The sequence below is a fragment of the Lepidochelys kempii genome, chromosome 26 (genome assembly GCF_965140265.1).
Source record: "Lepidochelys kempii isolate rLepKem1 chromosome 26, rLepKem1.hap2, whole genome shotgun sequence".
Lineage (NCBI taxonomy): Eukaryota > Metazoa > Chordata > Testudines > Cheloniidae > Lepidochelys > Lepidochelys kempii.
In genome coordinates, this window is record NC_133281.1 from 5,952,704 (window position 1) to 5,966,539 (window position 13,836).

At 44.2% G+C, this 13,836-nt stretch overlaps 1 protein-coding gene across 1 annotated transcript in view; it reads right to left on the reverse strand.

Moving 5' to 3' along the window:
- LOC140903451 (outer mitochondrial transmembrane helix translocase-like) overlaps positions 1-13,060 on the reverse strand; it is a 28,002-nt gene extending 14,942 nt beyond the window's left edge. The window contains exons 1-2 of the mRNA XM_073324750.1: positions 13,045-13,060; positions 11,566-11,810 (exon numbers count right to left, since the gene is read on the reverse strand). Coding sequence (XP_073180851.1) covers positions 11,566-11,810; positions 13,045-13,060 — 261 coding nt within the window. The remainder of the gene's footprint in view (positions 1-11,565; positions 11,811-13,044) is intronic.
- Between the last annotated feature and the right edge of the window lie 776 nt (positions 13,061-13,836).

The following is a 13,836-nucleotide window of genomic DNA, read 5'->3' on the forward strand; positions in this document are numbered from 1 at the left end:
TCGGAAAGACCACACCGTAATTAGGGTGCAGGTCGAAACCCTCTCATTTATCAGGGATTAGGGTTATTTTAGGGCCCTTAGGAGCATGACCGCCCTGTAATCAGGGTTCAGGTCTCAAGTTGTCTTCTGTGATTATGCTCTTTAATTCAGCTAGTCAGAGTGACCACCTTGTAATCAGGGTGAGAGTCACAATCCCCTCGCTTACGGGAGCTACTGATGTCTTTGTTACTTGAGCCGGGTGACCTCCCTGTAACTAGGGTTCAGGTCTCTGTCCTTTGCTCCTCTGGGATTGCGTCTTGTTCTCAGCCTGGTCAGTATGACTGCCCTGTAATTAGGGTGCAGGTCATGCGCCTCTTATTTAGGGAGGACTAGGTTCCCCTTCATGCGTTGGGCTGAGTGACCACCCTGTAAGTAGGGTTCAGGTCTCCCCCTTTTCTCTTACTCGTGATGGATTTTCCATTAATCGGCTAGCCCGAGGGACCGCCCTGTAAGAAGGGTTCAGGTCCTTTCCCCTGTGGCTCCTTTGGGTTGTTGGGCTACTCACTTTGACCCCACCCTGTAATCAGGGTGCAGGTCTTGTCCCTTTTCCCTTTGTTTTTTTTGAGGGGAGGAAGATTGGTCGAGTTTAACACTGTGGGTCGAGTGACCTCTTTCGATGAGCTCTCTTTCTGTTCTGGGAAGTCCCCCTTTGTTTTGTATGGATGTGTTTGTGAGAGCACGTGATAGAAGTGGGTGTGCAAGCTTTTTAATTTTTAGTTATTTATTTTTATTTTTTTAAGTTAAATCGCTGCAGCGCTTTTTCTTTACTCTTCTCAGAATCGGAAAAAGAGCTCAAAGTGTATTAATGTTTTTATCCTCCTCCTCCCCACAAAAGGGAAGAGTAAGGGCTCAGCTGTCATCTTTTAGTGCCGTGGACAGTGTGACCTCCCTGTCAACAGGGATCTGGTCTCTCCGTTTAGGCTGAGTTCCATTTAGTGGGCTGATGACAATGACTGGCCTTTAAGGAGGCGGATTTAGCTCAGGTGCCTGTGACTCACAGGAAGTACAGCATCCCTTAGTACTTGGGCAGCATGGCCACCCTGTATCGAGGGTTCAGGTCTCTGCCCTTTGTTCTTTTGCCACCCTGCTACTTCAGCCGGTTGGTTTGAGTCCTGACCTTGTAATTAAGGGATTGTCTGTGTCCTTCTGCCTGCTGGGGGATATTGAGCTCTGTGGAACCCTGAGCAGTCTGACTGCCCTGTAACTAGGGTCCAGGTCTCTGCCACTTGCTTATTTGGCATTAGGCCATGCTCTGGTCAACTAGTCAGCGTGACAACCCTGTCATTAGGGTACATGTCACAAATATCTATAGAATGGGACATATTGAGCCTTTTGGTACTTTGAGGAGCTTGACCTTCCTGTAATTCAGGTTACGGTCTCTGCTGTTTGGCTAATCCCTGTGACCACCCTGTAATCAGGGTACAGGTTGCATCTCTCTTTTGAAATCTTATGGAATTGGAACCATTTCAGTAACATGGGCAGTATGACCTCCCTGTAACTAGGGTTTGAGTCTTGGAGGCCCTTTGGGGTTCTTGGCATTGTGCTGTCTTCACAGCCCTGAGGCGAGGGACTGCCCTGTAATCAGGGCTCTGGTCTTTGCCCTCTAGTCTCTTGGCACTAGGTCAAGTGCAGCCCACTGATCTGAATGAGCACCCTGTAAACAGGGTACAGGTCTCATCAGACACTTTTTATGGTGCCCCCATGAGACCGTGTCCAGAGTCCTGGCCCTTTGCACTGCGCTTTCAACTTGCCTGGAATTGTGCAGCCAAGTCTCCTGCTTTCTGCTCCGCTTACTGTGCTCTTGGAGATCCGACCTCCTGCTGCTGTTGCTGGTAAGCTCAGAAAGGGAGGGTCCTATGGACTAAGTTTTGGACTAAGTCAATCCAGGCAGTTTCCCTTGTGACAATGACTTTGGAACACTTGTCCATTAATTCCATACTGCCCTTACTCATCTAATTCCTCTTGTTTAGCCTGGAGCCCGCCTGGTGTAACAGTTGTCAAGGGGAAATGTGGAGATTGTGCCTCTGGAGTAGGATGGGTTTGGTATTTTTGTCACCCGGTGGGGCTTGGGAGAAGGGGAAAGTCCTTACGGAATTGTCTGAGGACCGCAGAGAACTATCTTGGAGCTGAACAGCCAAGCTGTCTCAGACCCGGAAAACAACACTGTATCGGTAGTTTACGCTCAGTTTGCGTCGGGGATGCGGAGATGTCGTAAGAGCTTCTGACTGACACACGCCTGTGTGCTCCCTTTCTCTGTTTCAGACAGCTCGAAGCACAAGTGGCCAAGAAGGAAGTGTCAGGAATGTCAAGCAAAGAACTGTACAGAGGACAAGTCACTGAAGATGGAGGAGAAGGAAAGGGACTCTGGGCGCAGTAACCTCTCTGTATCAGGCCTCAGGTCATGTAATTACACTCTACGGGGATCTCGAGCCTTTTAATCCCTTGAGCAGCGTGACCGCCCTGTAAGCAGGGTCCAGGCCTGTGCTGTTTTGTCCTTTTGACATTATGCTCCGTTAGCTGGCTAGTGGGAGTGACTGCCCTGTAATCAGGGTGCAAGTCACCTCCCCCTCGCTTTCGAGGGACATTGAGCTCTTTGGTAACTTGAGCAATGTGACCGCCCTGTAACTAGGGTCTGGCTCTCTGCCCACTTGCTCGTTTGCCATTACGCCGTACACTGGCCGACTACTCAGCGTGACAGCCCTGTCGTTTGGGTGCCTGTCACAAGTATCTATAGAATGGGACATATTGAGCCTTTTGGTACTTTGAGGAGCTTGACCTTCCTGTAATTCAGGTTACGGTCTCTGCTGTTTGGCTAATCCCTGTGACCACCCTGTAATCAGGGTACAGGTTGCATCTCTCTTTTGAAATCTTATGGAATTGGAACCATTTCAGTAACATGGGCAGTTTGACCTCCCTGTAACTAGGGTTTGAGTCTTGGAGACCCTTTGGGGTTCTTGGCATTGTGCTGTCTTCACAGCCCTGAGGCGAGGGACTGCCCTGTAATCAGGGCTCTGGTCTTTGCCCTCTAGTCTCTTGGCACTAGGTCAAGTGCAGCCCACTGATCTGAATGAGCACCCTGTAAACAGGGTACGGGTCTCATCAGACACTTTTTATGGTGCCCCCATGAGACCGTGTCCAGAGTCCTGGCCCTTTGCACTGCGCTTTCAACTTGCCTGGAATTGTGCAGCCAAGTCTCCTGCTTTCTGCTCCGCTTACTGTGCTCTTGGAGATCCGACCTCCTGCTGCTGTTGCTGGTAAGCTCAGAAAGGGAGGGTCCTATGGACTAAGTTTTGGACTAAGTCAATCCAGGCAGTTTCCCTTGTGACAATGACTTTGGAACACTTGTCCATTAATTCCATACTGCCCTTACTCATCTAATTCCTCTTGTTTAGCCTGGAGCCCGCCTGGTGTAGTAGTTGTCAAGGGGAAATGTGGAGATTGTGCCTCTGGAGTAGGATGGGTTTGGTATTTTTGTCACCCGGTGGGGCTTGGGAGAAGGGGAAAGTCCTTACGGAATTGTCTGAGGACCGCAGAGAACTATCTTGGAGCTGAACAGCCAAGCTGTCTCAGACCCGGAAAACAACACTGTATCGGTAGTTTACGCTCAGTTTGCGTCGGGGATGCGGAGTTGTCGTAAGAGCTTCTGACTGACACACGCCTGTGTGCTCCCTTTCTCTGTTTCAGACAGCTCGAAGCACAAGTGGCCAAGAAGGAAGTGTCAGGAATGTCAAGCAAAGAAGAGTACAGAGGACAAGTCACTGAAGATGGAGGAGAAGGAAAGGGACTCTGGGCGCAGTAACCTCTCTGTATCAGGCCTCAGGTCATGTAATTACACTCTACGGGGATCTCGAGCCTTTTAATCCCTTGAGCAGCGTGACCGCCCTGTAAGCAGGGTCCAGGCCTGTGCTGTTTTGTCCTTTTGACATTATGCTCCGTTAGCTGGCTAGTGGGAGTGACTGCCCTGTAATCAGGGTGCAAGTCACCTCCCCCTCGCTTTCGAGGGACATTGAGCTCTTTGGTAACTTGAGCAATGTGACCACCCTGTAACTAGGGTCCGGGTCTTTGCCCACTTGCTCATTTGGCATTATGCCTTGTTGTAGCCCTGTAGTCGGGATGACAACCCTGTAATCAGGGTGCAAGTCATATTCCTTTTGCTTCTGGGGGATACTGAGCTCTTTGGAACCCTGAGCAGGGTGACTCACCTCCCTGTAATTCGGAGTCAGGTCTCTGCTATCTTGCTGTTTGCCGTCATGCCCTGCTGAGAGTCTACTCACTGTGACCACCTGTAATTCAGGTGCGTGTCACAAGTTTCTGTAGTAAGGGAAATACTGAGCCCTTTGATACCTTGTGGGGCGTGACCGCCCTGTAATTCGGGGTCGGGTCTCTGCCCTTTTGCTCCCTGGCTTTATGCACCTTTATCTTTCTAATCGGAAAGACCACACCGTAATTAGGGTGCAGGTCGAAACCCTCTCATTTATCAGGGATTAGGGTTATTTTAGGGCCCTTAGGAGCATGACCGCCCTGTAATCAGGGTTCAGGTCTCAAGTTGTCTTCTGTGATTATGCTCTTTAATTCAGCTAGTCAGAGTGACCACCTTGTAATCAGGGTGAGAGTCACAATCCCCTCGCTTACGGGAGCTACTGATGTCTTTGTTACTTGAGCCGGGTGACCTCCCTGTAACTAGGGTTCAGGTCTCTGTCCTTTGCTCCTCTGGGATTGTGTCTTGTTCTCAGCCTGGTCAGTATGACTGCCCTGTAATTAGGGTGCAGGTCATGCGCCTCTTATTTAGGGAGGACTAGGTTCCCCTTCATGCGTTGGGCTGAGTGACCACCCTGTAAGTAGGGTTCAGGTCTCCCCCTTTTCTCTTACTCGTGATGGATTTTCCATTAATCGGCTAGCCCGAGGGACCGCCCTGTAAGAAGGGTTCAGGTCCTTTCCCCTGTGGCTCCTTTGGGTTGTTGGGCTACTCACTTTGACCCCACCCTGTAATCAGGGTGCAGGTCTTGTCCCTTTTCCCTTTGTTTTTTTTGAGGGGAGGAAGATTGGTCGAGTTTAACACTGTGGGTCGAGTGACCTCTTTCGATGAGCTCTCTTTCTGTTCTGGGAAGTCCCCCTTTGTTTTGTATGGATGTGTTTGTGAGAGCACGTGATAGAAGTGGGTGTGCAAGCTTTTTAATTTTTAGTTATTTATTTTTATTTTTTTAAGTTAAATCGCTGCAGCGCTTTTTCTTTACTCTTCTCAGAATCGGAAAAAGAGCTCAAAGTGTATTAATGTTTTTATCCTCCTCCTCCCCACAAAAGGGAAGAGTAAGGGCTCAGCTGTCATCTTTTAGTGCCGTGGACAGTGTGACCTCCCTGTCAACAGGGATCTGGTCTCTCCGTTTAGGCTGAGTTCCATTTAGTGGGCTGATGACAATGACTGGCCTTTAAGGAGGCGGATTTAGCTCAGGTGCCTGTGACTCACAGGAAGTACAGCATCCCTTAGTACTTGGGCAGCATGGCCACCCTGTATCGAGGGTTCAGGTCTCTGCCCTTTGTTCTTTTGCCACCCTGCTACTTCAGCCGGTTGGTTTGAGTCCTGACCTTGTAATTAAGGGATTGTCTGTGTCCTTCTGCCTGCTGGGGGATATTGAGCTCTGTGGAACCCTGAGCAGTCTGACTGCCCTGTAACTAGGGTCCAGGTCTCTGCCACTTGCTTATTTGGCATTAGGCCATGCTCTGGTCAACTAGTCAGCGTGACAACCCTGTCATTAGGGTACATGTCACAAATATCTATAGAATGGGACATATTGAGCCTTTTGGTACTTTGAGGAGCTTGACCTTCCTGTAATTCAGGTTACGGTCTCTGCTGTTTGGCTAATCCCTGTGACCACCCTGTAATCAGGGTACAGGTTGCATCTCTCTTTTGAAATCTTATGGAATTGGAACCATTTCAGTAACATGGGCAGTATGACCTCCCTGTAACTAGGGTTTGAGTCTTGGAGGCCCTTTGGGGTTCTTGGCATTGTGCTGTCTTCACAGCCCTGAGGCGAGGGACTGCCCTGTAATCAGGGCTCTGGTCTTTGCCCTCTAGTCTCTTGGCACTAGGTCAAGTGCAGCCCACTGATCTGAATGAGCACCCTGTAAACAGGGTACAGGTCTCATCAGACACTTTTTATGGTGCCCCCATGAGACCGTGTCCAGAGTCCTGGCCCTTTGCACTGCGCTTTCAACTTGCCTGGAATTGTGCAGCCAAGTCTCCTGCTTTCTGCTCCGCTTACTGTGCTCTTGGAGATCCGACCTCCTGCTGCTGTTGCTGGTAAGCTCAGAAAGGGAGGGTCCTATGGACTAAGTTTTGGACTAAGTCAATCCAGGCAGTTTCCCTTGTGACAATGACTTTGGAACACTTGTCCATTAATTCCATACTGCCCTTACTCATCTAATTCCTCTTGTTTAGCCTGGAGCCCGCCTGGTGTAACAGTTGTCAAGGGGAAATGTGGAGATTGTGCCTCTGGAGTAGGATGGGTTTGGTATTTTTGTCACCCGGTGGGGCTTGGGAGAAGGGGAAAGTCCTTACGGAATTGTCTGAGGACCGCAGAGAACTATCTTGGAGCTGAACAGCCAAGCTGTCTCAGACCCGGAAAACAACACTGTATCGGTAGTTTACGCTCAGTTTGCGTCGGGGATGCGGAGATGTCGTAAGAGCTTCTGACTGACACACGCCTGTGTGCTCCCTTTCTCTGTTTCAGACAGCTCGAAGCACAAGTGGCCAAGAAGGAAGTGTCAGGAATGTCAAGCAAAGAACTGTACAGAGGACAAGTCACTGAAGATGGAGGAGAAGGAAAGGGACTCTGGGCGCAGTAACCTCTCTGTATCAGGCCTCAGGTCATGTAATTACACTCTACGGGGATCTCGAGCCTTTTAATCCCTTGAGCAGCGTGACCGCCCTGTAAGCAGGGTCCAGGCCTGTGCTGTTTTGTCCTTTTGACATTATGCTCCGTTAGCTGGCTAGTGGGAGTGACTGCCCTGTAATCAGGGTGCAAGTCACCTCCCCCTCGCTTTCGAGGGACATTGAGCTCTTTGGTAACTTGAGCAATGTGACCGCCCTGTAACTAGGGTCTGGCTCTCTGCCCACTTGCTCGTTTGCCATTACGCCGTACACTGGCCGACTACTCAGCGTGACAGCCCTGTCGTTTGGGTGCCTGTCACAAGTATCTATAGAATGGGACATATTGAGCCTTTTGGTACTTTGAGGAGCTTGACCTTCCTGTAATTCAGGTTACGGTCTCTGCTGTTTGGCTAATCCCTGTGACCACCCTGTAATCAGGGTACAGGTTGCATCTCTCTTTTGAAATCTTATGGAATTGGAACCATTTCAGTAACATGGGCAGTTTGACCTCCCTGTAACTAGGGTTTGAGTCTTGGAGACCCTTTGGGGTTCTTGGCATTGTGCTGTCTTCACAGCCCTGAGGCGAGGGACTGCCCTGTAATCAGGGCTCTGGTCTTTGCCCTCTAGTCTCTTGGCACTAGGTCAAGTGCAGCCCACTGATCTGAATGAGCACCCTGTAAACAGGGTACGGGTCTCATCAGACACTTTTTATGGTGCCCCCATGAGACCGTGTCCAGAGTCCTGGCCCTTTGCACTGCGCTTTCAACTTGCCTGGAATTGTGCAGCCAAGTCTCCTGCTTTCTGCTCCGCTTACTGTGCTCTTGGAGATCCTACCTTCGGCAGCTGTTGCTGGTAAGCTCAGAAAGGGAGGGTTCTGTGGCAGTTTTCTAAGAAGTCAGTTTGTACATTTTTCCTGTTTCCATTAATTCTGATATCTGTGTGTTAATTCCATGCTGCTCTTGATTTTCTCATTCCTCCTGGTTTTGTATGAAGACTTTTTAATTGCTTTGTGTAATATGTGTGAAAGGGAAATTTTGAGACTTTGGCTTTGAAATACGGTTGATTAGGTAACATTCCTGTGCCTTTTTGCTGTCCCTGTATGGTGGTAATTTATTGAGTCAGGTAGAATTACTTTTCTTAAAATACATTGATAAATGCTTTAAATATTCCCCTTTTAGTTTTGAGGCATTGTTTTCTGGAAATATAGTTTTTTTTTTCATTTGTGGTTCTATAGGTATGTCTACTTTATTCGTGCATTCTAGAGCTTGAAATGGATACCTGTATTTTGACTATCAGTCTTCTTTTTCAATGACTGAATCTTTACTTTATCCTTTTGTCTACTTCTTTTTGAAATATATTTTGTTCTGTCTTTAAACATGCAACATGTTTCTGTTGTGTTTATCAAATAGCATTGCAAGTCTGATGTAACTGTCTTGCACACCCTTTACATCCTCTTAAGGAAAATGAGTCAAAACAGAAGCACCCAACCGAAAAATGAGAAAAGAGACGCTAACAGCCTGTGAAGAAGAAGAAAGGAACAAATTCTGAGAGCAAATATAGTTGTGTGATCTATTTCAAAGGTAAATCATACTATAAATTCATCTAATGTATCGCATTACTAGATCTCCTTAAGCAATATTAAATATTTCTTGTGTAATGTAATTAACATGGCATTAAAATAATATTTTTGTGTTCTCTTTAGGTTTATATCATGTCCAGCACCATGGCATATGAGTGCATTGGAAAGATAAGTTGAACAAAGTGACTCACATCTGTCACCTTTCAAATGCTGATATATGTTAATAGGCAATATACAACAAACTCTGAAGCTCAATTACTTGTGGCACCACAGCATAGCCTGAAGATTTCCTGCTATGACCTTTCAGTTCTGTAACTACCTGTGCCACATGAGAACTGATATATCATCTTATTTTATAATCATGTATGTCCTCTCTAATTGTCTTTTATTAATGAGTCCATAAAGCATACTTTGTGCATCATACTTTCACATTCTAGTAGAAAAGTGGGATGTATTTTTTATTTAATTAATCTTTACAATTCTTTGACGAGTCATTTTCATGTCATTGCTTAGTGATTTGGACTTCTGTTTAGCCATTTCCTTAAAGTCACTGTAAGCAACAACAAGTTGTTCAAAGCTGAAAAACTGTTTGAAAAAGATGGAAGAAAACTGAGATGTAGGGTGGCCACCCTAAAGAGTGTTGGAAAACCTCTTTCAATAGGCACACTATTCACCTTTCTCCTTTTTCTCAGCCCATTTTTTATACCACAACAGTACCATAGCAATGATACCATATGGAATTATACTAAGTTTCTACCTATCGCCAGTTAGAAATTGTCAGTACAACTGGTTATTTGCATCTAAATGTTGATTTTATGTAGATATGTAACCAAATATTTTAAAAGTATTTTAACAAGGTGACTACCTGATTTTATGTAAAAGAGTTACACACATCTTAGAAAAGGTGTTCCTTTGACTTAAGTGTGTGACTTTTATATAGTTGGGCGACTAATGCTTTTGTATTTATTGTTTTTACTTACAGGTTTGTCACTAGGCACAAAGGAATAATTGTGAATCTGTAATGCAGAGATTTTAAACACACAAGCACTTCTATTATTAAGAAATAAATCATAATTTCCTACTGGAAATGCAAAGATGTAACTGAAGGGAGGGCATGTGTTTGTATTCTCCACTTACCCCAAGCTCCCCGCAAAAAAACTTCAAAAAAGTTAACGTTGAAAAGATTAACATTTACTCCAGATACTGTCTAACTTCATATTTTTAAAGCTCTGTATCTCTCACGCATCGCTAAAAACAAGCAACCAAAACTGAATGTTGTTCTGGAAACTGGCAGTTACTGCCCGCACTTCACAACTTTCCAACACCTACTCTACTTCAACGGTCACACCGACCAAACTGCACCACACGTTCAATTTTAACTTTGCACCTATTGTGTCAGAACAGTTAGAGTATTTTTTGGTAGTTGTGTATATTGATGTACGTGGTAATAGTTGTGTTTTAATGGATTTTTATGCTTATTGAATTAAGTGGATTCTTGAGGAGGATGATGATATGGATGTTTTAGGTAGGTATTTTTCTGTGAAGTGTTTGTATTTTTGTAGAGGCGCAATATTTTGTGATGATGACTGTTTCTCAGGTATTGGTTTACAGTGAATTGTTGAAAATCTTAGATGTTTTTGCATTTGTATATTATTAGATGTACTTAGGGTGCAAAGTTGAGGTTGCCTGTTTGGTGCAATTTTATTGGTGTGAAAGTTAATTTAGGGTAGGTGTTTGGAAGCACTGAGCTTTGAATTTTAAGCTCAACAGGGATCCAGGACCTACCTGGCTACCTCAGTTCTTACCGTCATTACTAATTCCAAAATCTGGGATGAAGATGACCCAGCAGAATAAAGATATCTTCAGAGATTTTCAAAAGTTAACATTTCTTCAGCTGTTGGAGATCACTAAAACCTTATTGAGCTTTTTGAAGTGCAATAACTAAAAAACTTTTTACTTCTATTTCTGCCAGTTAAGTGTTGAACAATGACCTTTCTTAAAAGATTTACACTGGTAGTTAATTCTGTTCTGTGCTAAGGTCTTGCTAATATCACCATTTTATGATGTGTGAAATGAATTAACTAGATTTGATTATACCTACTTGATAAAAATTGGAATATTCCATGTTAAATTCATACATTTAACTTTGACTGTCATATCAACTGACTTTGCTTTCTGTAACTCTTTGTTTATTAATATATTTATTAATAGTTAAGTAATTAAATTAATAAAATGTATAAATTCAGGTGTAGTCTCAGTTCTGTCTTTGGCTAAACAAAAAAAACCATAAACTTGTGAAGAATTTTGGTATCATTAATTTTAACTTAATTATTATCTGTTTTTACCTTTTTCATGTGGGCATTGGAAGTAACTATCCTGTAATGGTGCAAGTTTCATTTTTCTCTTGCATCACACATTTTTGGGCAGACCATGGTGTGACCTTAAAATTGCCCTCCTTGAGCTTCTAAGGCGCACAAGAATGGGACTTTGTTTGGTTCCTTCACTGCTCACAAGCTTGTAGATTTCTTGAGATCTGCAGGCCCTGTTCTTCTTGAGCACATTATTTGAGACCACTGTTTCTATGATAAGATTGGCCTAAAATTGGCAAGGTCTTCTGGTTTCTGCAGCATTCCAATTCAGAATTTTTTAAAAAGTTGATTGAATCAAATATGAAATTCAATGTTACATTAATCTCTTTTCAGAAATTAACTTTTGCAGTGTACTAAATTTTTAATATGGTTCTACATGTGAGGTAGTGTGGTCTAGTGGTTTAAAGTACTGGACTGGGATTCAGGAGATCTGGTTTGTATTCCTGGCTCTGCTAATGGTCCCTGTTGGAAACAGGGCACTGAACTAGGTGGACCACTGATTTGACTCAGTATGGCAAATCCTATGTTATTCTATTGTGTTTAGCCATTGCACAAATGTCCTTCGGTAAGGAGCCCACTAGAATCTTTATTCAGAACAGGAGATGGAGGCTTAAGGCCTTGTGAAAATGGAACTGTATTCCAGGAAGTCCCCAGCCATCCTTCTGTGGGTGCCTCTTTGTCTCTCTAACAGGTGCCCCTCCTTTCCTCACCTTCACACCTATCTGCATGATCCCTGAAGTGCCATACCTTTTTTTTAGGTTCATCCTCTGTTTCTGAGTGGAGTCCAGGGCATCTGAGACCCACTTGATGCTGTAGTAGGTAGCAGCCCCAAAGACCGTCAGGCAGTGGGGAAGACCCAGCACCTCATTCCGCGTCAGAGTCCAGGTTAGGAGGTCTTTGGAGATCTCCTCAAACAATATCTCTGTGCTGCTGGCTCCGAGGTTGGGAGCTAAACCTGCCATAAAAAGGAAAGGCAAAGACAGCAGTCAGTGTGAGAATGCTGCAGCCCGTGTACCTGCAAGTGGCATTCTCATAATGATGACAAATCTCAGCACCTGTTGGCTTCAATAAGGGTTTCATCTGTTTACACCAGGAGTGAATTTGGTCCATGGACTTTATCTACATCTGCAATGGAGCCCTCAGTCAGCCCATAAATATACATCAGCTCAGGACTGATGAGGCTGCCCAATTCACACTCCATATCCTCAAGAGCTCTATATCTGTAAAAAAGGTGTAGCCATAATAAAATGATACATTCTTTAAAAATGCCAGTAGCATGGATGAAAAAGCATCTGTTTAAGGATCTGAATATTTTATGCAAAGACATTTCATGGATACTTTTAGGAAGGCTTGGGGTTTTTGTAAAGGTTTTTCAAAATCTCATATTAGTTACAATTGTACTGATGTTTACAGTGCCTATTATCATGGCATATTAAAATACAGTAGATAAAAAGAATACCCATGAAATCAGACACACTCAAATCATGGGCACTCAAATATTACCACCTGGACTATCCCACAAATATTTTGGGCCCAGTTCTGCACCACTGTGGTCAACAGGTGTTTTGCATGATTAATTAGGGGTGCAGGCAGGATAATCAAATTAGCAAGCAAACACTGAGCAGAATAAGTTACACTACAAACAGTTCCTCTTTGGTTTGACTGCAACGTTCCCCATCAGAGCAATGACAGCCCAGATATTGTGATATTGGAATAGTGCATGAAAACCTGATAGTGAAACTGATTAGGAATAGAAGTGAGACTGACCAGCCGATTTTCATTGTCCATATGAGAAAAATGCAAAAAGTGGACAAACTGTGCCGTGGTGAGAAGGAAATCAGATTGAAAAAAATGTTAGTTTTAATATTCTAAGACATTATTCTGAGCATACGAAAGGTCCTTTATTTAAAAAAAAATATTTTTAACTTGTGTCTACTTAAGTTATATTAACAGTTCAATCCTTCTTTAATTCTACTAAAACAATATGAAAGATATAGTTTGATAACATGGAACAGATGGAATCTCTCTCTGACCCCCCTCCAAATAAATTATACCGGCACACTAAAAGCAAGGATTTATACATAAATTTCTAAGGGCAAGGAGACACACAAAGGTCACCAAAAGTACTTACAGATGGAGGTAAACACATTATGCTACTAGAGTGTCCAGTACTATCAGGTGCTGAGTACCTTCAAATCCTGTCATCATCAATAGGATTTGAAGAGTCCCACGGAATCTGGCTGATAATCAGGAAAAGGCAATGCAAGCCATAGTGAAAAGGAGAGATGAAAATCAATCTAGAACTCCCTTGCCTGGGAAGAGACTCACCATGTAAAGTCAAATCCAGACCTGGTGTAAGAGGGTGTAAACCAACTCTGAATTTGGCTGACGCCTAGAGCACAGGAATTACAGGACTTGATCCTCTTAATTCCACTGAATAATACAATGGGGCTGTTGCTACTTATCTCCAACTGGAGCAGGCTCAGGTCCTGAGAAGCAGGGGAGAAGTGAAGGGGCAATTTCAGAGACAGAGTGAGGCACACAGAAAGAGGGAGAAAGGAAGTATGGGGCCGGGTTTCTCAGTCAGAAGGCCCAGCAAAAACAGGGTTCAGGCTCCAGGCCCTGGAGCCATGCAGCATCGGTAAATGAGCAATTAAGAGAAATGCTCACATGGACACAATCTCAGGCTATGGCTACACTAGTGTAAAAGTAGAATGAATTATATTGAAATTATAATTCATTAAATAAATGCTACTTGAAGGGTTTGTTGATATATAGTTGTCAGGAAGAGAAACATTAAGGAGTGTGAGACAATGGGTCCTCAAACTAATTAACTTAGAGTTCCTACTGAGCTAGGAGATTGGTAAATGTTAATATGCAAATAAGATATGCATGTATATTTGTCAGTTTCTGCTTCCTTTTGTCTCTTATGTTAAATTGCCTTTGGCTTGTCTGTATAAATAAGTTAGCTTGAGCTTTTG